Genomic DNA, 24,468 nt, shown 5'->3' with positions numbered 1-24,468 from the left:
CTTCTAAGGTGACGAATGATGGACAATGGCTGGGTCATATGGCCAACACAAAGATTTCCCTTGATAGCTCTTACTTGTCAATACAAATGACAGCAAAAAAATGTCCCCAGGGGGATAGGGACAGACGAGGGCCTTCTGTAGATTTTCACTGAGAAAAACGTCAATGAAATGAAACAAGTTTGGAAAGCAAATGAAACCATCAGCAGCTATTCCTACTTATTAAATAAACAGCAATGCATGATTAAGAAAAGCAAAGCTTCCTGGAACTTAGTACTTAGGCCCTGACCCGCAGGCCTAGCATGGCACCAACCACGTCTGACTTCTTCCTTTTATAAAGTGGAAACACGCTGAGGGAAGCCAGCGAATTGCCGGAGCGAACACAGGCCAGTGTGGGAGTCAAATTTCCTGACTACATGTCTAGGACTGCCGGGTTTTGGTAGGAGACTGTGTTTACGGGACTGCAGGATTTTATAACTTTATAAAACCAGCATGCGGTAAGGATTCTTGTTCTTAAGGAAGATTTTGGTTCATAAGAGAGATGACTTTAGCCATTAATTTAGCTTTCCATATAATCATCTAATCATCTTCTTCTTTTAATAGTTCCTTAGATATTCTACTTAATACTTTAAAATATCTGCAGATTGTTTTTGTTTTTTGTTTTTTTGTACTTTAGGGATGTACAGAGAAGCAATCATAGAATTCTAAATTCTGAGAGTGGGCTACAGAGCCATCCTTCTTCCGTCTGCACCCAGGTAACCCTCACATGTAAACCTTTGTTCAAACACACAGAATTAGTCAGAGACAGGGTTTTCAGCGTATGCTCGTCCTTTGAGGGCACTTCATAATTAGCATATTAGCTTCTCAAGTGTCTGTGGACACTGGGTGGCATATATCACATGTTCTTCTGGGAAGCAGCTCCCACTCCACAGAAGCCCAAGAACAAAGGAGTTGGCAGCCTTTGGGGAGACGCTGCCCAGTCAACAGTGTATTAAAGACACCCATTAGCTGCCTCAATCAGCTAATTAGCTCAACAAATGCAAAACCTAAATCATTAAGAAAGTGGCCCTGATTGCATTGCTAGCTTCTGATTTAGTGTCACTAACCCAGCAGGGTGGGAACAGGGTAGTTCCACCGAAAACAAAAACTGTCCACAGTGGGGAGCTGGAATGGGAGGGGACTTAATTTGTTATGAAAGTCCAGCCCTGCCAGGAAGTTTCACTGAGGAAAAATGGGTACCGGGGAGACCTCTGTGTTTATGCTTTGAAATTTAAATCAATTTAAATATAAATTACTCTCTGTTCCTGCCATTATGAGAAAAACGTAAAATGTGGGTTTCGGATCTCTGGTGTGCAAATGGTCATTAACTTTCATTTGACCTTGGGTGTAAAACGAATATTGAATTTATGCACAGGGTACACTCATTATATTCATTTAGTTTCCTCACAGAAAGTATGTTCCCAGGAGCTGCAATGCTAGAAGCTGTTTTTTCAGCCCTCAAATAGAAAACTCGATCCTCCCTTTAATTCCTCTCTCGTGTCTTACACCCACCCCTCTGCTCCAAACCTCAGGAAACTGTTTCTCTAGGCTTGGCAACATTTATAAAAAAAATAGGCAATAACAGGTAGGCATCTGAATAATATAAATCACTGTCCTGGATCACACAAAGCCAGAAAAGGGCCTGGTCCGCAAGCCCTCTCATTCCTGGGGACAGGAACCTTCAGTGCTCCGTTCTTCCAGTATTTGCTTTTCTAAAACAGGAACAAGATCTCATCAACAGCAATAATTACCTTTGTCTGTAGGGCCTTATAAGCATTACCTACTGTCACTGAAGTGCCCTGCAGCGCGTTTTTGAAAACAAAGGCCTCAAAAACGTTGCATGCTCAAGTACCCCCTCTGTTGTGGTTGTCATTATTCACCTCCTTGGCAAATCAGTTTCATTTACTATCCTGATGGACAGGACCACGTTGAAGGATGCCTTGCTTTCTAATTTTTTAAATTCTAAACAATCCTCGGGGTTAAATGAGTCCAACTACCTATACTTGCTACTCTCAGATCTCTTGCTATTCAGGAGAAATCAGGGCAAAAGGCTATTTTATTTTATAGTATGTCATCAAATGGTTATTTATCATTTCGACTTAATAGCTCTAATTACAAAAGACAGCATTGCGGGACTTTTTTTTTTTTTAAAGGCAATTTTCTTTGTATCCCAGTGGGAGAGTCAGAAAAAAATTTACCAAGCATCTGATGCATGCATTTTCAATTGTTCCTGGGTTTTACCAATGGTATTCTTTTCTTGATTATAAGGATTTTACATTTTCAAATATTCTCTGCCTTTACGCCACACTGAGACTTACAGTTTCAAGACTCTTATTAAAAGTTTTATGCTATTAAAAAAAACAAAGGAAGACACAACCTGTCAACCACTGAACGAACTGACTGCTGTTCAATGAGAACAGACACTGGTGGAGATAGGATGTGAATGTACACAATCTGTTAGCAAGCAGGGACAGAACAGCCTCTGGAAATGTCAGAACAAGGAGCTAATTATAGCAGCAGAGGAGAGAGGTTTTCCAAACTTCAACCATCGGCATGGTGTCAGACAAAGCTCTCTCTTCTAGGGAAAACATCCTAGGTCATCAATCAGGGAAGACCAGAGTGTGGATGATTATTTTAGGCGAAAACACGTACTACTTCTTCCCTCTGGGTTAACAAATGCTCAATAACCACATTCAGTGGGGTTCTCAGACAGTCAGTGTAGGTCTGTGCTGACCACAAATGGGAGTAGTGGCCGCTGGCTCTTGCGACATCCAGGAGGTGGCAAAGGGAAGAAAAGGATAAAATCAAAATATGCAGAAATAGCAATTGTGAGAGAACCAGGGACACCTCCTTTGAGGACAGGCTGCAAAGGACTTGGGGAAATTTGAGTGGTTTGAAAGTATCACTAAAAATTAAGCAGAATATATTAATCATGTAAAATAGAGCCAACAGACTTCTGCTATTATAAACTAGTCTTTTTTAGCTCAAACATTTATCACAAGAACACTCAGAGATTAGATGGGGGGGGGGAAAAACATTCAAAAGAAGGTATCTATAGCTTTTAGTTTTAAGAGCATTTAAATTATTTCCATAAAAAATTATTACAGAAAACCAAAAGGTAGAAAGAGTTTGAAATAGCAATAATTGGATTCGCATGTGAATCCATCTTTGCTGGCCCTGAATTTTATTATTAACATCTACTAAAATCCCATCATATTATACATTCCTCTCTATATGAGCAATGTGTTTACAAAAGGATAAGGGTCAAGTCAAACATGGTGTTACATTAAAAGAAGAATCTGTCAACTAAAAATAAAAACTCAACATTTAGAGGACCATAAAAGTCAGGGCGATTCTATAGGTTTAATGGTTATTTTTTTCTTCTAAATGTGCAAAAGGAAAAGACTTATTCTCATTAAAAATAATCCGCCTATTTCATTTCTTAAGACAAAGTGACATGAATATCTTTTCTTTGAAATGCTTCAGCCCTGACGGAGAAGATGTCTTTTCAATTGTGTCAGACCTCAGACCTCAAATCTCAGATACAGCTGCCTGGCAACATTTGACTTCCCCCAATCTTAAGATAGGTATACTGAAGAAGAGGGCTTAAAACTGCTACACTTTCCTAAAAAGTGTTATTAGTGATCAGTTCTTGTTACAAACAGATCTTAAAAGCTGGGAATTTAACCAGAGTACCGGGTGACAAAAGACCCTCAACTTGCCTGGTGGGTCCACCATGACTACCAGACCCAGGAGTTGCCTACTTGAATGAATGTGTTACAGTGTTCAGTGTATGGCACACAGTAGTGACCAGGCTGTTGAAATTACACCACCGTTCAAATGTGTACTTAAGCTGGACTATAGGATTCAAAAATAACACAAACAAGAGGATCTCTGATGCTAGGAGAAACAATTTAACTCTAATGTAAAGCACTGACTTTTCTCTTATCCTTTCTACCCTATTAAGAATAACATTTATAAAAAGCCAATATTAAACACAACAGGCAAACCATTTTATACTATTTTATGCAATATATGTTAATATCGCAAAGAAATAATAAAATATTTTGGTATACAAACAATACTTTAACCTGAGCCTCTGGCTAATTTATCTTAGAAAGGGGGGAAAAATGCTACTATCCACTACTTGAAAAGTTTTTGAGTTTTCACTCTGTTCTTTTCCATTTTCAGGAACAAAAGTGGAAAATGGGATTATCTTCACAAATCATATCTTTACTCTCATAATCCAGAAAATTACTAACAAGGGAGGGATATGGTGTAGTTGGAAAACCTGGGTTTGCAGTCTATCTGCAGACTTTCCAGCCTGAGTGGCATCAGGTACACTTCTCTAAATTTTGAGATTGAGTCAATACAAACAATTCCTCCCATGGTGAACACATTGTGCTCATGGCCCAGCACCCATTCCCCTGCTGCTGGTTTTCTTTGAGGAGCCAATGGCTGCTCTAGCCTCGTCCATGTGTCTTGTGTGGGGCTGACATGATCCCCCCACCACGTTTCTGCTGTTCCCGAGGTGGGCATCTCATCCTTGCAAAGGAGTCTCCACCAAGACTTCTACTGGGCCTACCGGGAAAGAGCTGCTTTCTGCTGAGATTGCTTAACCCCATAGAGTCTCTGAGCCAATAAATTCCCTTTCCGGGTTTCAGTTTATTTTTCTATCACTTGCACCTAAGAGTCCCGAGAAAAAAATATTCCCAGAATTGTGACTCCATTAAGGATAATGAAGGTAATGAATGAAAATAGTCATTGTTATAATTAAATGTTAGAGCTGGAAGGAATCTCTAAGGTCACCAGGTTCTACACCAACGCCCCTCATGATACAAACTGGAATCACTTTGCTGAGGTCAGAGAGACATTTAGTGGCAAAAACAGAGCCCAGAATCCCTTCTTTCTTTTCCAAACATTAATATCCTAGATGCTTCGTTTTAAAACACTTAACCAGCCATGGGCTAAGCAGAGAGAGTGAAAGATGAAAACTGCCAAGGAGATTTACCAATATGAAATTTCTGGCTTTCCATTTATAGAAGCTCATCGTGGCTCAAGGTTCATATAATCTAAAGATAACGAGAGCTTAAAAGTGCTTTGGCTGTGGATTTGTTGGAAAAGGGAAGAAACATATCTCCCAAGATTCTAATTAGCACTAGAATAAGCAACCCAACAAAAAGAAAGATGTGCAAGGATATCTGGGTTAATTTCTAAAAATCTTGTGACGCCTTAAATAAAATGCGATTCACAGACACCAAGGTTAGCAGTTAGAAGAGAAAGCTGTTTAAAGGCACAACCTAATGGCTTCTTAGAAGGTTACAATAAAATGGATTTTTTACTAAGCTAGAGCCTTGAATCATTTATATAATTTATCGATTGGCTGTTACTTTCATTTCTGTTTGTATGGTGACCTGAAACAAAAACCAAAACTTTTTCTTTATAATAATTTTAGTTTTAATAACCCTTCGTAGTAAGACATAAATCGGGTATGACCACCTGAACCCTAATTAAGTTTTACTGCAAGACAGAAGGTATTAGGGTAATCAATTCCTTCTGTCAAGCCACAGATGTGCCAGCAATCATTTTAATACCTTTTTTTATTAGATGTATACCAGCCTCTTTTTCTTCTTTAAAAAAAACCTTCAAAAAATGGTTTTTAAAAACAAGGACACACAGCAAGTGCCACCTTGCTGCTTTAATTAAGGCTGTGATAAAAAGTTTTGTGTTTTATTACCTCCTAATTGTACAGTAATAAGTTTTCCTTTTTCAGAAAGCCATTGACTATTCATGTTTTTTATTTGAAAACATGTTGTGATTTTAAAAACAGCAGGGGTCATATTTGTCCTTGCTCATCATTGCATCCTCACGCCTTACCCTATACCTGGCATACAGTGTATCTGATAAAGTCATATGATGGAATACCATTCAGCAACAAAAAGGAACGAACTATTCACTGATGTACACAACAACCCCCAGAGTGACTCTCCAGAGAATTACAAGTGAAAATGGCCACTCCCGAAAGATCCCATATGATATGACTGCATTTACGTAAAAGTTTTGAAATGACAAAATTATTGAAACAGAAAGCAGATTAGTAATTGTAGGAGTTAACGAGGGAGTGGGGTAGGAGGAAAATTGGTGTAGCTATAAAAGAGCGACATGAGGGAGCCTTGTGGTGATGGAAATAGTCTGTGTCAGTGTCAGCATCCTGGGTGTGATGCTGGACTCTAGTTTTGGAAGATGTCACCATTACAGGAACCAGGTGAAGGGAACATGGGACCTTTATATTATTTCTTAACTGCATATGAATATACTATTATTCATATACAAAATAAGAGAGCACATACATGATGATCCCACTTTTATCAAATCTGCACATTAATAGATAATCATATAATATCTATATATTAATAGGGAAATGTCTGGAAATATAAACAAGAAAAGAGTAATAGTGGTCATCTCTGTTGGAGAGATGATGGGTGATTTTTCAATTTCTTCATACGTTCATGCATTACCAAAGTTTTTCCAATGAGCATGTTATACTATGAAAGTAAAAAAAAAAAAGATTAAATCCATTTTTATTATGAAAAAAGAGAAGTAATACATGCTCACTGTATACATTTTTTTCCACTAAACATTTTACATTAGTTCTTCAAAATATAATTTTAAAAGCTGTTCAACATTCTATGACACTGATTTATCATTTTTACCATTTCTCTACTATGGGGACCTAAGGAATCTTTCTAAATTCTTATTGTTAAAAACCAATGCAATAGATTCCTTCTACCTGAATCTTCACATATATGTCTGATTATGCCCTATACCTGGAACTCTAGTCATGGAGTTATTGGATCATAGAATTAGGGATACTGGAACATACTAAAAATGGCTTTTCTGAGAAATTATACATTTATGTCTCACCATTAGTGTATGTGTGTGAGACCATTTCACTCTGTCCCTAAGAAGCTGCCAAAGCTGTGTTCGCATTCCGAGCTCCACAGATCAAACAAGGAAAGCATCAGACTAATGTCATACAGCCACATCAAGGCATAGTAACATTGACGTCATACCAGTCTTGGACTTTGCACAATCTAACATGTCTTGCTTACTTGCTCCTCTTTATTTCCCTTTACCTTCAGGAAGTTCAAACTTCTTAGCCTGACATCCAAAACCGACCTCTTTTCACCTTGTTCACCTGGCTGCAGCCACTCCCACCTCCTTGCTGTTCCTCAAACACACACCTCTGCCCAAATGCCCTTGTCTGGATATCCACGGTGCTCACCACCTTACTGAGTTCAGGTCTCTGCTCGAAAGTTCCCTGTCAGAGGCCTTCCCACCTGACTCTTTGCAAATCACCAACCCCTTCTCCAGTCTTCCTATCTGTATTTACTTGCCCTGTTTTTCTCCAGCAATGTCACACTAAAAGCTTTTTATTATTTCCCCAACGTTTTCTGAAACTTTAAAACAAAAAATCCTATCCTCCAAGGCACTGACATCACAACTTACACAGGCTTTTGTCTTCTAATGATTACAGGAACCAAGATCAGCTCTAGCACAATTTATTTGCAAGGCCTCCCTCCATCCTACAACCTTTATATTGACGTCTTTTCTCCATCATGGCCTCCACCTATGCAAATATCCATAATCTAATGCTGTTCACTGAGGAGCCAGCCCTATTCACGCTGCCCTCTCTGTTCAATACCCTGTGGGTCAAGACTGCTGTTCTCTGCATCTTCCTCTCCACCTTTATAGCATCCAGTCTGGGTCCTCTACAGCAGCCAAATCAACAAAGATATAGTATAATCAGCTAACACATACTAAGGTATGTGATTCAAAAAGCAACTGAGAAAAGCAAATTATTGGAGTTTCTAACTGGGGAAAAAAAAATACATGCAAAATGCATGGCTTGTATTACTAAGACACTTGCTTTCCATTTATTTCTTCAAATTTTCTCATCTCTTTGATTTTGTCATAGTCTTTCCACCTGAAAAGTCTTATTCTGGTTTGACCTCAACCAAGAACCATCATCTCCCTTCTGTTTGTCATTCCATTCAGCGCTGACCTACTCCCTCTGAACAGCAAAGGATGCTTCCTTCTGACACTCCTCCTCTCTAAGCTAGTGTTTTTCTACTTCAGTGAGTCTCCATTTCGTATTGAATTTCAGCCTCTCCTTCAGAATGTATTTGAAAGCTCCCTTTTGCTTTTCACAGATCACTTCCACAGATTAGCTCCTACAGATATCAGGAACTAGATCCATGCAATCAATGCTATGTAGAATGCTTGCTTTCAAATGTCATTATGCAATTCAATTATTTTTAGAAGAAACTATTTTGAGATAAAAAACATATCCTTAAAAATAAGGCCACCTTTATGTTATTTCTTTTTCCTCTGTTGTTATATAGGTAATGCAATGTGTTTGCTTTTCTTTTGTTGTATACTTGGACTTTTTCATGGTTGCAATTAACTAGAAACATTTTAAATTTCATTTTTCCTCGAAATAGGAAATAAATCAAAACAAGGCAGTGAAAATGGAAAGAACCACAGGTAACATCCTGTGCTGTTTTGATCCTCAGGCCCCAGAAACGTCTACTCACCAGACTTCTTTGCCTTCAAAGCAATAACAGCTGCTAGCTCTCTCTGCACCTGATAAATATTAAGGGGAAAAAAAATCAAATTAGAATAAGGAAAATGTAGCTATCAAAAGTGGTACTTTATTTTTACATATGTGACCCAAATTAAAAGCTACTGTAATTAAAGCTAAGCTTGCTCCCATTTTGGGGTTTTTGTTTGTTTGTTTTTAATAACATGGAAAACCCTCTGCACAAGAGTTTTACACTAATAATCTGGAAGAATCATATTGACTGACTTTAAAAAGAAATCAGACAGTTGCCAAAATGTATGTATTATAAGACATTGGTATTTTTGCCATGGTGATGGTAAGAACCTCAAAAATATGATTATAAAACATTCAGAAACAATGTAAATAAATTATTAAAATGAGCACGATACCTTGGAAAAGATATTGAATAGTATTTCTCATTCAAACATTGTTTATACAGAGAATCTAGAGCAGCGGTTCTCAACCTGTGGGTCATGACCCCTTTGGGAGTCGAATGACCCTTTCACAGGGGTCGCCTAAGACCACCGGAAAACAAAAAGATATTTACATTACGATTCATAACAGTAGCAAAATTACAGTTATAGAGTAGCAACGAAAATAATTTTATGGTTGGAGGTCACCACAATATGAGGAACTGTATTAAGGGGTCGCGGCATTAGGAAGGTTGAGAACCGCTGAGCTAGAACAATTGAGATAGGTGACCATGGTTTCACTAAACCTCTGCTCAAACACAACGAATATTCACTTTAAGTCTGAAAGGCTTACAGCAACCCGTGTGGGAAGATGCCACATGAAAGCAAGTGCTATTAACTCATAGGGCAGGTGGAATGGGAACAGATAAGACAAACTTTAAAGCCCTAAGTGCCCGTAAACCTCCACGCACTGGTCCAGATTTTTGCTTGCTCACTCTCTCTCAACCCCACATGTTTTGAATGCTTAAATCCTTTCCTAAAAGCTTTCCCAAAGAGGAATATAAAACAGAGGAAAAAAAGATAACCTCAAGGACTTTCGAAGTTAACATTTAAGGTCCGGCCTAGTGGCTCAGTTAGTTAAGAGTTAGCTTAAGAGCATGAGTCTCTGAGCAACAGGGCCACCGGTTCAATTCCCACATGGGCCAGTGACGCTGAGCCCCGAGCTGAGCTGCCAACAGATGGCAGGATGGCTCAACTGGTGAGAGCACATGCTCCTAACAACAAGACTGCCTGTTCAATGGTGGGCTATGCCCACCCACAACTAAGACTGAACTCGGCACCTTGAGCTGAGCTGCCGCCCGGATGGTTCATTGGATACAGCGTGCGCTCTTAACAAGGCTGCTGGTTTGACTCCTGCATGGGATGGTGGTTACGACCACCCGCAACTAAGATTGTAACACAGCACCTTGAGCTTAGAGGCCACCAGCTGCCAACTGGCAACCAGATGGAGACTGGCACCCTCTACAACTAAGACTGAAGAACAACAACTTGGTTGGTCCCCCTCCCCAATTCTCCAACACTGTTCCCCTCCCCCAATTCCCCAATAAAAAATAAATAAATAAAATAATAATAATAATAATAATAAACATTTAAAAACAAAAAAGATAATGAAGATAATCTTTGGGAAATCTCTGTTTGATGGTCATAAAAGTTCCATAATGAGTAAGTTCATTCCTCTTCAGGACACAATCTTTTAAGCTTAGCAGTGTGTGTGTGTGTGTGTGTGTGTGTGTGTGTGTGTTCTGGTGTTTGGAAGTGGTGGTGGTGAGTTTGGAAGGGTCCTGCTAATGAGATTTTAAAGGGAGAATATGGAAGTTCAAGGTTAAAGAAGATTTGCTATTGAAATTAATCTAATTTATATTCATTTACTTGAAGGTTAAAGTAGCACTATATGCTAGGCATTGGGATCCCACTTAGGACCACTTTCAAAATAGCCAGGGCATCATCAGCCGGAAAGAGACAGCTTTCCCAGCCCTGCGTTACTGCCGTGCTGTCCCGGCTGGCTAGTCTGACTGCCATTCAAAAGGGTCTACTCTTGTTTTAGCTGATTCTTTGAAACCTTCAGGCTCTCTCTCCAGAAAATTACATGGTGATAAGACAGTCCCTGTCCAACCTTGGAAGTCTGAGCTCTGAGAATGCTCATGGTACGAAGATGAGCAGTTAAAGAACGTACGGGACAGAAGAGGGCTAGGGGAGATACACGTGATGAAGGACCATAGGAAAACCTTTACAAATACTGGCCTGGTTAGTCCAATTAAAACAACGAAATAAAACATTAATTATTGCCTAGTTCATGTATTTGAAATTGTTTATTATAGTACTACAGTAAGGTTTATTATATCATTACCATCTCTTTTCAGGATTGCCCTCCTTCACAGTGTCACAGATGTTCGGAGCTAGGGCCAAGATACAGGCTATAAATAGTCACTGAGACCTAGTCAAAAGCTACCCAATTTTATGACCTCCCTGGGAAGATCCCACCATGGCTCAGAGACAGAAAGCAAGCAGAGATGGAGAATGATGCACGAGGTGGGTCACTTAATTTGCTGACAGAGGATCAAAAACAATCTTCTCTCCAGCTTTCTGTTTTCCATGCCTGAAGTTCTCTTCATGAGATCTTCAGCTTTTCTTTCTCTAATTAGAAATAAGGCTCAAAATATAAACAGCTCAGAAAAGAAAAGTACTATATTCCTACCATTGAATAACTGTACATCTTTCAAAGATTTAGTGAGGAAAGAAAGGGAGGAATGAGATGAGCGAGCAACCAATACAGCGTCTGGGGGCAGATGGAATGGAGATGACAGACGGCAATGAGAAAGAACTGCACTGTTCAGTTGAGAGGAAACCTAAGCTTTTTTATTTAACATAAAGTAAACGAGATTACTTTACTGTACTACACTAAATCCCCTAAACGCCTGCAGTCAGGAAGGATGCAAGAGTGTTTTGTGCATGGTGAGGTGTAGAATAGCTTCTCCTGCCCCAGGATGGAAAAGGTTTTTGACAAAACCCCGAAGGTTGGTTATTCATCCTACAAAACACAAACCACAAAGCACTGATCAAGCAAAAACACAAATTAGCTAAGATCCCATTATATGCTCCTCTAGCATTTTCACAGCACTATTTTTTTTTTTAGCTGAGTCATCCTGCCACCTGTTGGCAGCTCAGCAGCAGCTCAGCTTGGGCTGGGAATCGAACTGCTGTTGCTCAGAACTCGCACACTTGAGCGAGCTCTTAACCAACTGAGCCACTCGGCCAGCCTTTTTTTTTTTTTTTTTTAACACACTGGCAATCATTTAATCATTTTTCACTGTCTGACTAATGCCTGTCTTGTGGATGGAAGCTCCGCTGAGGCAGGGACCTGCTTGTCTTTTTATGGTATTATCCAGGGCAATCAACACTCATTCATTGACCCACAGGAGGTAGATGCATAGGCAACCTTAAGAGAACATAGAAAGGATTTAGGAGAGAGAAAAAGCTGCCTGAGGGAGGACAATGAAAAATCAAAAGAAAAGGCATTCACCACTAATAAACTACTCCCAGCAGGAATCTTCGGAACATATTAAGACTCAAAGCCTCCTTTGCAAATAATTGTTAAGTTTCTATTGAAAAATAAACCTTTGAACAACTGCAAAGAGACTAGAATTTTTTTTAAGTACTAATAAGAGACCTGTTTGCATCAAAAAACAAATACCATACTCCAGCACCAGTCCAGCCTTCAGGATGGGTATAAAATTAGTAGACATTTACAATCCATTTTTCCGTTTTAGAATATAAAAGTTCTGAAAAAAACAAAAGTTTCTGTTTGACTCACATCCGGGCCCACATTCTGACAACTTCCTGAGAGACCCTGAGCAAAAACCACCCAGCTATAAGATGCTCCTGAATTCCTGACATTAAGCAACTGTTTGAGATAATAAATGTGTGTTGTTTTAAACCATTAAATGAGGGGGTAGATTGTTATGCTGAAGAGTCTTTATTGGACTATGATCATTTTTGTATTTTAACCAGTGTTGTTGGTGAACCTTAGTTTCTCTCACCATGGCCGAAATGGAAGCCTCTTCTCAGATCAGGCTGGAGAAATGTACACATGTAGCACCAACTGACCAAGAACATTGATTAGGGCTGGCCAAGTGGCTCAGTTGGTTAAGAGCTTGCTCAAGAGTGCAAGCTCTGAGCAACAGGATCACCAGTTCCATTCCCACATGTGCCAGTGAGCTGCGCCCAAGCTGAGCTGCCACTGAGCTGCCAACAGGTGGCAGGATGGGTTAGCTGGTGAGGATGGCTTTGCCTGTTCGAGATGGTGGGCTAAACCCACCCGCAACTAAAGACTGAACTCAGCACCTTGAGCTGAGCGGCACGACTGGACTTGGAGCTGAGCTTGCTGCACCCTCCACAACTAAGATTGAAGGACAACAACTTGTCTGTTCCCCTTCCCCAATTCCCCAACACTGTTCCCCTCCCCCAATTCCCCAATTAAAAAAAAAAAAACTTTAAAAAAAAAGAATATTGACTAGGTAGTTCATCTTGATCAAGAGCCAAGAGCCACACACTGATATTGGCCATTGTTTTTATTTAATATGGGTGCTAAGCCACTACCTGTAGTTAGAAGAAATGCGTTCTTCTTACTCTGACAGGAAATATATCATTACATTGGCCTTTCCTATAAACAATCCTTCCCTACTTTGATCTGAACCCCTAGGGCTAGACAGATTTCAAAATTCAAAATTTTATACATTTCAGAAAGGAACCCTGCTTCCGTCACAACCACAGTGAAGTCTGGGGCAGCAACTTGTAATCAGAAATCAGATATTAATATTTCTAAAATGAAATGTATGATTATTTGTACCAAATGGAATAAAGGAAGGCAAAAAGAAGCCTCAGGATTTTCCACTCAATATGTTCAGTGTAGGTTAGATTTTTGTCACCAATTAAGTCATGAAAAACTTGTTTTTCTCAGAGCTTTTATATGTTAGAGCTGAATAATGGATTGTAAATGTCTACTAATTTTACACTAAAAGTTTCTCTCCCTCTTTTTCTCATGTTTCTGCTTGTCAAATAGCTATGTAGTCACTACTTAAGTGTACTAAGAAATGAATAGCTTAGATAGTTTTCATCTGTCTATTTCAGCAATTCTCAAACCTGACTGCACAGTAGAGTCACATGGGGAACTTTAAAAAAGCGCTGATACTTGGGCCCCAACTAAATGGGAATTTCTAGGGGAGAAGTCCAGGCATCAGTATTTGCTGTTGCCATTTGTTTAAAAGTCCCTAAGTGACTCTAGGTTGTATCCAGGGTTGAGAATCACTGCTCTATTCAATAAGAAATCTTAGTTTCCCGAAGACTCAACCTTTTAATATTATAATCATATCAACTGACAATCAATCTTTATATTTTATTTTGTTCTCCGCTAATTGAATTCATTTGTAAAGGAACATGGCCTTCACTGTGTGTTTTAGGCATAAAATGATACTCTAATCCAATCAAATGGTAAGATTCAGTTACTACATCAGCAGTTTGACAGACACAATCTACTCAAGCACAAGGAAAATTGCAAGGATGCTTTCTAAGAAGCTTGTTTTAATTTAAAAAATAGTTTACTCAATATAAAAAGAACTACATAATTCAAAACGCACCTGTAGCTTAGGGTATATTTGATCCTGTAAATATCTAAATAGAGGATAATTAAGGGACTGATAAGACGTATCTCAAAAATTTCCCTCTCCCCTGGTTACCCGTCAGAAACATGTTGAAATGTTTTGTTTTTCTAGCTTCAATTATCAGCAGAGCTGTTCACAAAACAACCCTGAAATTTGACAGGAACAAGGGTCAATCGCATCTCCAGCATTTTGTCTTCTTTCCTCTCTGGAGCTTTACCAGTGCCTTCAGCCTCCAAATCAGAATGCTAGCAAAGCTGTTTTGCATCAATGTCAAGAATCAACAGACAACAGAAAGTGTCAAATGCAAACTCTGAGTGCCAGGGAGCATCTCTTTGGAAGAGGTTAACTGAGAAGACGTGAGCAGGCTTTGCGGTGCAAGAGGTCCTTGAAAACCAAGTGAGAAGCTGGATAAAAGAAAGGTCATGTTGGGAGAACAGACCAATAGAAGCAAACATCTTAGCGAACCAAAGGGTTGTCTTCACAAACTAATTTTGAATGGAATGACCTATTCACACATTTCCTAAAGGTCTTTAGTAAATCTATTAATTTTACAAACATTTAAAATTTGATACCGTGATAGAAATGTTTTTAAAACATAGAACTCATTTCCTCAATTGCCCAAATTAAATATAAGGAGAAACATAATCCAATATTTTCCCCTGTTTTAGTCCAAAATGTATTCACTTTTAAACCTCTATAAAATCTTAAGCTAATAAGGGCTTTCAAAATTCTAGAAAACAAACAAATAAATATGCTTCTTAAAGTACGCAAAATACTTTTAGATAAGACACAAACTGGGCAGTAATGGTGGCTGGATTTTTGTCCTGTGAAGGAATACGAACTCAAGCTAAGTAACAATTTTCTTTGTTCCTCAGGAGTCTGTTTTCCTATTTCCAAGTTCGTTATTTTGTGCTGAAGATCTAATATTGCCACAAGCCTGACACATGAATAATCTTGTGATTACCTGTTCATGTCAACCAGTGATTAGAAAACTAAGAAAGGTATTCATATATCTGTCCAGACACTACTGCTCTCCACCTAACAGGCTATTTAACTAATAGTTGTTTTCCCAGTAATTGCTGTCACCACATCAAAGATGTTTGTTTAGCATGTTGGGATAAAATATGCTTATGCTTACTCATCTATTTCAAGGCGATTAGGGGTATTTTTAAAACCTCTTGTATAGACTTTTTGTTGAATACATACAAATATGGCTATTAATTTTATTATAACTTAGACAACAGCTGGCTAAGCTATCAAAGACTAATATATATGTAGAAGTGGCCTGAACGTAACAAAACAAATGGGAATAAAGCCCTACACTTAGGTTTTTAAGTCTGTTTTTTAAGTGGCCCACATGTACATACAGCTCCTTGGACAGAGGTTCCCATGAAAAAGATGTGCTACTTTTTAGATGATCACAAGCATGGTATGAGCTAACAATGGACATGAGATTATTTAGAATGGATAACAATGTTTTTAGGAATATAACTAGAAGAATGACATTCGAGACACACACACACACACACACACACACACACACACACACACACACACACGGTAGACTCCAAAAAGGTCACCATCTGGATCGTATTTGTGTTGGAGGATCATTTGTTTAAGTTCATGAGGAGTAGACAGTACGCATATGAAGATGACTAGGAGATAGTCTCCTCCTTATAGCTAAATGCAATAGATGCAGCACCAGTCATCCTTTAGTTTGTCCTCTGTTGGACTTGGCGGTGTTACCCACTTTCTTCTTAACCACTGAGATTCCACGGCACCATGAGCTCCAGGCTTCTCTTTCCTCTCTGGATGCTACTTCTCTTCTCCCAACGCTCTCCTTTCCCTCTCTCTTTAGATTTTGATGATCCTTGGTGATCTAGCCTCAGCCCTCTTGACGTCCTTCTCCTTCTGTTTATTCTCCCAAGCAATTTCATTTGGTCACAGGCTTCACTTATAGCTCTGTCTCCAGGGCCGTAGAGCCCCCATCTCCTGGACCTAAGAGTCCTGGACCTAAATGCCCCACTAGTATCTCAAACTCAATATTTCTCAACATGATGTCACTTGCTTACCACGTCCCACCACCCCATAATCTGCTCCAGGTCCCATACACCCAGTCAGTAATGGTACCACCATACACCCATGGTCTCAAGTCAAGGAGGAGGTATCCCTGATTTATCTTAGCCCACCATCTTCTCCCACTCAGACTGCTGTCTCTGATTTATCACTCTTCATACTACATCATTCTTTACCCTACAGCAAGTCTAATCACCCTAAAATATAAATTTCATATTATATCACTTGCTAAAAAGCTTTCAAAGACTTCCCATGATGCCATGACTGAGTTCAGTGTCTAGTATTGGATATATTGTATTCTTCTGATCTGGTCTTCAGTATCATCTCTATCTCTATTCCTCTTCTCAAAGTCCATGTTTAAAAAAAATATGAAATCAATGCTTCAGCCTTAGTAAAAGAGAACAATTACAATTCTCTGAAGAAGTCATGCTCTTTCTTTGCTCTGGGCCTTTCCATATGCTCGTCTCTCTGTCTGGAATGCCTCTCCACCTTCCCACTTTGTGTGGCTGTCACTTACTTGTCCTTCAGGTCCCAACTTAGTTACCGTCTTCTCTTGAGTGTCACCCACCTCCCACCATGGAGCGAAGTCCTCCCTGTTTATACTCCGGTAGCATTCTACACTTCCCTCAATTATAGCACCATCACAGGCTAGTGCAGTCTCCTCTTTAGCGGGGAGTCTCCAATAGCAGATTACAAGTCCACTGAAATGGACTCCTTTATTCATCATTCTAACCCCAGCTCCTGTACCACTCCTGGTACATATGTTTGTGCTCAAAAATACAACTGAAGAAGTGTTTGTAGTTGCTGCTGGGAAGAGAAGACTAGGGGGGAACACGATTATTAGTTTCAAGTATTTAAAAGGTTGAAAGTAAAATTCAGACCCATAGAGAGAAGTAGCAAAAACACACGTTTTAGCTCTAAGAACTTCCAAATAATCAGACGGTCTACTATGTGAGGCTCAGTTGAAGGTGCTTCATATGAGAAGGTAAATATCAGATGCACCCAGACCATGGAATCCTTCTAAAGATTTGTTTTATGAGTGTCTCCTTTCCAAATCGTCTACTATCAGAAGAGAACAAGCATGAGCCTCCTGAGGTGGTGAAATCTGTCAGCCTGCAACTGAACAGCTGGTGATGTTCAAGCCATTCAATCCACCCAACAGAGATAGAGGTAGTGCAAATCTTAACAAAGAGATGAAAAAAGAAAAAAAAAACGGTTGGAGGACCTTTCTAGTTGTGAAAAATCTCATAAATTTCATTCATGGCACAAAGAACAGGAAAAGTTACAGATGTAATGGTTGAAGGAAACCTGAAAAGAGCAAGCTAATGATGCTGACTTCGTTTCAAGAACACAGGTATTTCTACTCTCTCAGTCTTCAAAGCTGCTCTTACTACTCCTGATCAGTGGTATCCCCAACACCCCAACTGCTGATAATGTGAATTTCTTCACAAATAAAAATTTCATATATATGAAATGTATTTTAAGGAAACAAGTGTATATTGAACATTGTGATTTTTGCTATAATAATGAAATAAAACATTATGTCTGCATCATTAAACTTTTAATGTTTATGTCTCAAGTTATTTTTTTTTCCATTTTCTGATAAGCCCAGAATATTCTCAATCTATACTACATTTAAATGCTTCTTTAGTGTATTTACATAATAATTTAACAAAGTATCTTTAAAGACGTAATATAATTTGCAAACTCATGTCTTACTACACCTTTCATCCTATATTACATGTCATTCCTTACATAGTAAAAATGTCTTTTTTCAATTATTGTGCTTTTTGGAGGTATTACTACTGTAGCAATAGTATAACCACAACAGCAGTCAGGCCCCAGCTGTTCGAGGCATCTCTTATGATAGGGGTCTCCTGTCTGTAGGGGTAGATTCCTGTAAAACCTTGTAGGGATGTTACATTGGAAACACTGTATTGGGATGAATCCAGGTCAGCTAAAACCCTTTCCAACTATTGGGTTGTCGGAAAAGTCATGACGTATTTTTTCTATGTTTTTTGTTGCAAAAATGTGTCATGACTTTTCCAACAACCCAATAGAAAGTCTAACTATGAAAATTGCTAACATGGGAGCCTGGGAGATCAAGATTCAGAACTCAAGATCCAAAAGCCTAAAACAGGTGAAGGAAATCTCTGTATTTTATGCCAACCTGGAGAGAAGTTCTAGGATTCTGGGTGGTGGGACAGAATCACAGCCCTCTCCCTCAGAGGATTGTTGTCAGAATTAAATGAGTTAATACCTAAAGCATCTGGAACTGGAACAGTGCCCGCCGCAACCAACTGCTTTTTCAGTGTAAGCTATCAACATCATCATCATCGCATTATTATAGTTAATATAGTTGAACTAAACAATAAAATACAATAGAAGAAAAGACAATCCAGTCCTTAATTGCTGTAATATTTCATATGTGTAAGCCCCCTTTTCCCACCTAAATTATAGTCTCTTTGACACCAGTATTAACTCTGCTTATTATATTCTACCTACCTCGCCCTCCATTGCAAATAGCATAAGAGGGACTGATTTGTTTCATCGAAGTTGTGAACAGTGCTTAAAAGGCTTGTGTTTTCAGAGTTTAAAAAGAAACTTTCAGGTTTCCACGGAATTCTCAAGTCTTTATAAATGTATGAAGGACAGGCTTTAGTTTTAGAAATCCACTTTGAAGCTTCAGAGGTTTCAATCAACTAGCAGGCCTGGCAGCTTCTGACATTCGAGAAAGAACTGTTGTTATTTTATGAATCAAGGGCTTGTGGGTATGTATTCCACAAGGAATGTGTATTAATTTTGTATTTCTGCCATAACAAATTATCACCCATTTAACAGCTTAAAATGACATTCATTAATCATCTCACATTTCTGGAGGTTAGAAGTCCAGTACATCATGGTTCAATTGGATCCTTCTCCTTAGAGATTCTCAAGGCCAAAATCAAGGTACGGGCAGGGCTGTGCTCTTTACCGTACGCTTTGAGGGGTATGTGCTTCCAGGTTGCTGGCAGAATCTAGTTCTTGCATCTGTAGGATTAAACTGTCTATTTCTTTGCTGGTTGTCACCTGAAACCTGCCCTTAGAGGCCTCTCTCTGGTCATTGCATGTAGGCCTCTCTTCCTCAGAGTCAGCAATGCTATGCTGAGTCCTTCTCATGCTGGAATTTCTCTTTAAACATCTTCTGCCATTTCTCTTTGACTCTCACCAGGGTAAGTTCTTTGCTTGGGGCTCAGGGTAGTAGACTGGGTTCATGCGGACAATCCAGTTCTATTGTCTTAATTACATCTGCAAAGTAGCTTTTGTGGTATTTATAGGTGCTAAGTGGGGTATTAATCTTCAGGGGATCATTCTACCTACTAAGGAATACTAACACAGATACTCAGAGCATTCCTGAAAAACTATCCCTAGACACCTTTTCAGGGCCTTATACTGGGTTGTTGGAAAAGTCATGACGTATTTTGTCTATGTTTTTCAAAGGTCATTTATTTAAATAAAGAACAAAGATCAATCAATAATATAGTGCCCGTTTTGTTTCATAGCCTTTTGCCATCTTTCAGTGAGTTTCATAATTCCTTGTTCATAGAAGGACCTGTCTTTATTTGCAAAAAACTGAACAAGGTGCTGATTTACAGCCTCATCTAAATTGAACCTTATACCACGCAAAAAGTTTTGAAGAGAGCAAAACAAGTGGAAGTCTGACGGCGCAAGGTCAGGTGAGTATGGTGGGTGTGGCAACACATCCCATCCAGGCTCCAATAATTTTTGATGGGTGATCAAATTTGTGTGTGGTCTTGTGTTATCGCAATGGAACACAACTCCTTTACAATTAACAAGCTCTGGACGTTTCTGCATGATGGATTCATTCAGACTGTCTAATTGCTGACAGTACACATTAGAATTGATTGCTTGGTTCCTTGGTAGGAGCTTGAAAAGCACGACACCTTTAAAATCCCACCACACTGAGACCATAACCTTCCTCTGATGAATGTCTGCTTTCGATGTCGTTTAAGGCGAACCATTATGTCGGGACCAAGACCATTTGCACACCACATTGTTGTAAACAATCCACTTCTCCTCACCAGTTATCAGTCACTTAAAAAAAAGTTATCAGTCACTTAAAAAAAAGACCGTTTTCCTCACATTTAATGAGCATATTGCAGATGGTTATACGTGCCATCAAATGAACTTCTTTGAGCTTATGTGGAACCCAAATATCGAGTTTGCTTATGTATGCCAGCTTCTTCAGGTGGTCGTGAACACTTGAATGATGGATGTTCAACATTTCTGCAATCTCTTGTGTCGTGTAACATGGGTTTGACTCGATCAATGCCTTTATTTTGTCACCATCAACCTCGGTGGGCCTCCCTGACAGAGGAGTGTCATTGAGATCAAAATCATCAGCATGGAATTTCATGAACATCGTTGGCACTGACGTTCTTGTAGAGCATTGTCACCGTAAATTTTATGCAACTTTTCACAAGCTTGACGTGTTCTTTCCTTTATGGAAGTAAAACAGTAAAATAGGGCAAAAATGCACAGTTTGGTCTTTCATTTTCAACTTGTAAAATCTCGAAAACTCAACCAAATCGCTCAATTTTTTTTTTAGAATGAAGCTAGAGCTGTCAGCTTTCAAATGACATAGCAATAACATAGATGTGAATGACTAGTACTTCCAAAAATGAACTAGTGCCATCTGTTGCAAAATTGTGTCATGACTTTTCCGACAACCCAATAGTAACTTGCTAATAGAGCCTAGTCCTGGAACGTGATTTACCTGCTATAAAATCTTGACCAGAGTTTGCACACTCCTGAGTCCACACGATGGAACCAGAAGACCTGAGAACCAGTGAGAATGAATTTTTAAATTGCTAAACCATGCAGCCATTTTTATCAGTATTTAATGATTCCTGACAGATTAAAAAAATTAAAATGCTATTTAATACAACTTCATAGGTCTCATTTCATAAAATTCTTCAGATAAGAAAAGAATTCTATAATCAAATCACAAACCCAATCTGTTGAGACCTATTCAGAAACTATAAAGTGTTGTAAGTGAAGATAATGTGGAAAATTGCTTTTTGAACCTTAAATTGGCTGTAAGTTATGTGGATTTTTAATTAATACTTACTGTCTGAAATGCTTCATCTCTCCAATGTGAATGATAATACACTCTGCTCTGTGAGATTGAAATATGATAGTGTATGAAAAGTATTAGCGGAATGCCTGCACAATGTAAAAACGCCACAAATATTAGCCATTCTTAGCCTTTTACCCACTTCCCACTTGGTCTGCTGAAATCAACAGTAGGGTAATAAAGTAACATCTGCAAGCAAATTTCTTCACTAATTCACCCATGCAGAAGTTCATCTCTGTGTTGCTACTAATAGCAAAAGATTGAAAGAAAGCACAATATTAAAAAATAGTGGTAATGATAAATCTGTGGAATGGGGTACTATGGAACCATTATAAATGCTGTAGGAGGTACTTTTAGCATGAAAAACTTACTAAGTGAAAAACACAGACTACAAAATAAAAGGGTCATTTTTTTTCTTTTTTAAAGATTTGTTTTAATTGGGGAATTGGGGGAGGGGAATAGTGTAGGGGAATTGGGGAAGGGGACCAGCCAAGTTGTTGTTCTTCAGTCTTCGTTGTGGAGGGCGCTAGTCGCCATCTGGCTGCCCACCGGCAGCTCATGGCCTCTAAGCTCAAGGTGCTGTGTTCAATCTTAGTTGCAGGTGGGTATAGCCACCATCCCATGCGTGAGTCGAACCCTGCAGCCTTGTTAAAAGTGCACGCCCTATCCACTGAGCCATCCAGGCGGCAGCTCAGCTCAAGGTACCAAGTTCAGTCTTAGCTGCGGGTGGGCATAGCCCACCATCGAACAGGCAATCTTGTGGTTACACCAGCTGAACTATCTAACCTGTTGGCAGCTTAGAGACAGCTCAGCTTCGGTGCAGCGTCACTGGCCCATGTGGGAATTGAACTGGCAGCCCTTTTGCTTAGAACTCATGTTCTTAAGCCATCTCTTAACCAACTGAGATACTCATTTTTTGTAAAAAAAGAAATACACACAAGAAGAAAAACTGAGGAATTAAGAAACGCTAAGATATTAATAATGACTTATTTATGAGTGGTTTCTTATGGGTATTTTTCCTATTCTATAATTTTTTTAAATTGTAAAGTGTTTAAGTTCAAGTTAAACAATCTAAGTGTCAGATAAATTTTTAAAAATTGCAAAGCATAATCCACAGTAATGACAACTCTACCAGATTGATCATTTTGACATACAAATATAGGAATAGGATTCACATAGTTTCTACTCGGTATTCACATAAAATTTCATTATATTCTAATTTTTACATCACTATAGAATAACAGTAACTACCTTAAAATCTACTTTATTCCATCACCACCAAAAAATTCAAGTAATTTTCACTTGTTTATATGCCTCTGGGTCCTTCTATATATATGGATATACTATATAAAGCTATAACACTGACTTAACGATGCAAAATTGCATTTCATCCAAGCATTTATAAGAAGCTCTATTTTAAACAAATGAACAAAGAAGTAGCCAGTATGAAATGTTCATGGATCATTATTTTAAAGCTCCTTCAACTTTCCTGAGATAGGATTTCATAGTATCACTTCACAAACCCCTCACTGTCAATACACAAATCGATAGCTGAATTGTATTTTTCTATTATTGGCAGTTAAAAATGTCTGTTTTCTATGTGTACTGCACATCAAAATAATTTTCTTCATCTTGTTAGTAGACACCCAAATACCATAATATACATGTACATGTATACACACAAACACACTTCTTCCGCTATTCACAAGGGATTCATTGAGATATGTTTTATTCTTGAATGGGTTCTACACACTCACAGCTTTCTGTTCAGATGCTTTTAAATAAATGTCCCCCCAGTGGGCTCATTTCAGTAGGCAAAACAGCATGCATTATATGGCTCACCATACCTAAATTCTCAAGGCTAGAGTTAAATTAGATCACCACATAATCTGGGTAGGTGCAGACGGTTTCTTTGGAAGTAAGATGATAACTTAGCAATTAATTTTAAAAGGCTGTGTGTGTACATCTGTATCTTTTGGTATTTGGGGATCTATCCCCATGATGCAGGAAAGCATTCTGATGTGCAATAGACAGAGAACATATGTGCATTTTTCTATTGACAAAAGACAGAGACACATCATTCAGCTACCTGTTTGGGTATTGACAGTCATGATGGGTTTGTGAAGTGTTCCTGTGAGATCCTATCTGAGGGAAACTGAAGGAGCTTTCACCAGCTCTCCAAGTGGTCCTGGAGACCTACGCTCCACCGCCCAAGGCCCTCTGGACACTCTAGCTGAGGAGGGGAGCTCTACAGAACAATGAGGGAAGGTACTAATGCGCCCCATGGCTTCTTATAAAAGCCAAGAACAAGGAATACTATACCAGAAATGTGCTACAATTCCTCTGATGCTTTTTAAATGCTCCTTGAAACCAGATCTGTCTTCTAGGGTCTCACTTGACACTTTCTCTAAAAACTCAATCTACCTGGCCCTTCTCCAAATCACACAGTGGCTCTTAAGCCACTAGAAGAGCTGGAGCCAGGCTAAGGATTCCAAGTAGGAATTTTATGTTCCCCACAGATAAGAAATATAAGGTAACAAGATGTTCACGATCCTGTGGCAGCCAGACAGAAGGTTAGTCATTCCCCGAGGGGGTAGCTTACTTTTATTCTCTGAACAAACATGCCCACTCAGGTCTGTGATAGATGAAGAAAAGGGAGATTAACTACACTCCGTTTCTCCATTCCTCAGAAAAGAAGAGGCAGATAGCCAGGAAAAAGGGTGAGCAAACCTGGTATTTTAGTGTTTTTAAAACCTATTTCTAAATGTGGTAAAAATCATCACTGGGTTATGCTCATCATGTACAAAATGTGACAGATTCTCTCCATCCGGATTAACCTGAGATTATTTCCAAACCTTGCTAATTTGGCCTACAGTCTCTTAAGTAAGTCTCTAAAATCCTAGCATTTTAAGATCTAACAAAACCAAAGCCCCATGCTATTTCTGCTTCCTGAACCAGTACCAATTT

The 24,468-nt window shown here is 38.9% G+C and overlaps 1 protein-coding gene across 2 annotated transcripts in view; it reads right to left on the bottom strand.

Annotated features, from left to right (window-relative positions):
* The window catches only part of RAPGEF5 (Rap guanine nucleotide exchange factor 5), a 216,990-nt gene that overhangs the window by 121,927 nt on the left and 70,595 nt on the right, over window positions 1–24,468 (bottom strand). For both annotated transcript variants that reach the window (XM_019652001.1, XM_019652002.1), the window contains exon 7: window positions 8,634–8,682. In XM_019652001.1, the coding sequence (XP_019507546.1) occupies window positions 8,634–8,682 (49 nt within the window). The remainder of the gene's footprint in view (window positions 1–8,633; window positions 8,683–24,468) is intronic.

The sequence above is a fragment of the Hipposideros armiger genome, unplaced genomic scaffold (assembly GCF_001890085.2).
Source record: "Hipposideros armiger isolate ML-2016 unplaced genomic scaffold, ASM189008v1 scaffold_171, whole genome shotgun sequence".
NCBI lineage: Eukaryota > Metazoa > Chordata > Mammalia > Chiroptera > Hipposideridae > Hipposideros > Hipposideros armiger.
The sequence above is the reverse complement of the archived record's forward strand: the minus strand, read 5'-3'. Positions and strand labels throughout refer to the sequence as shown.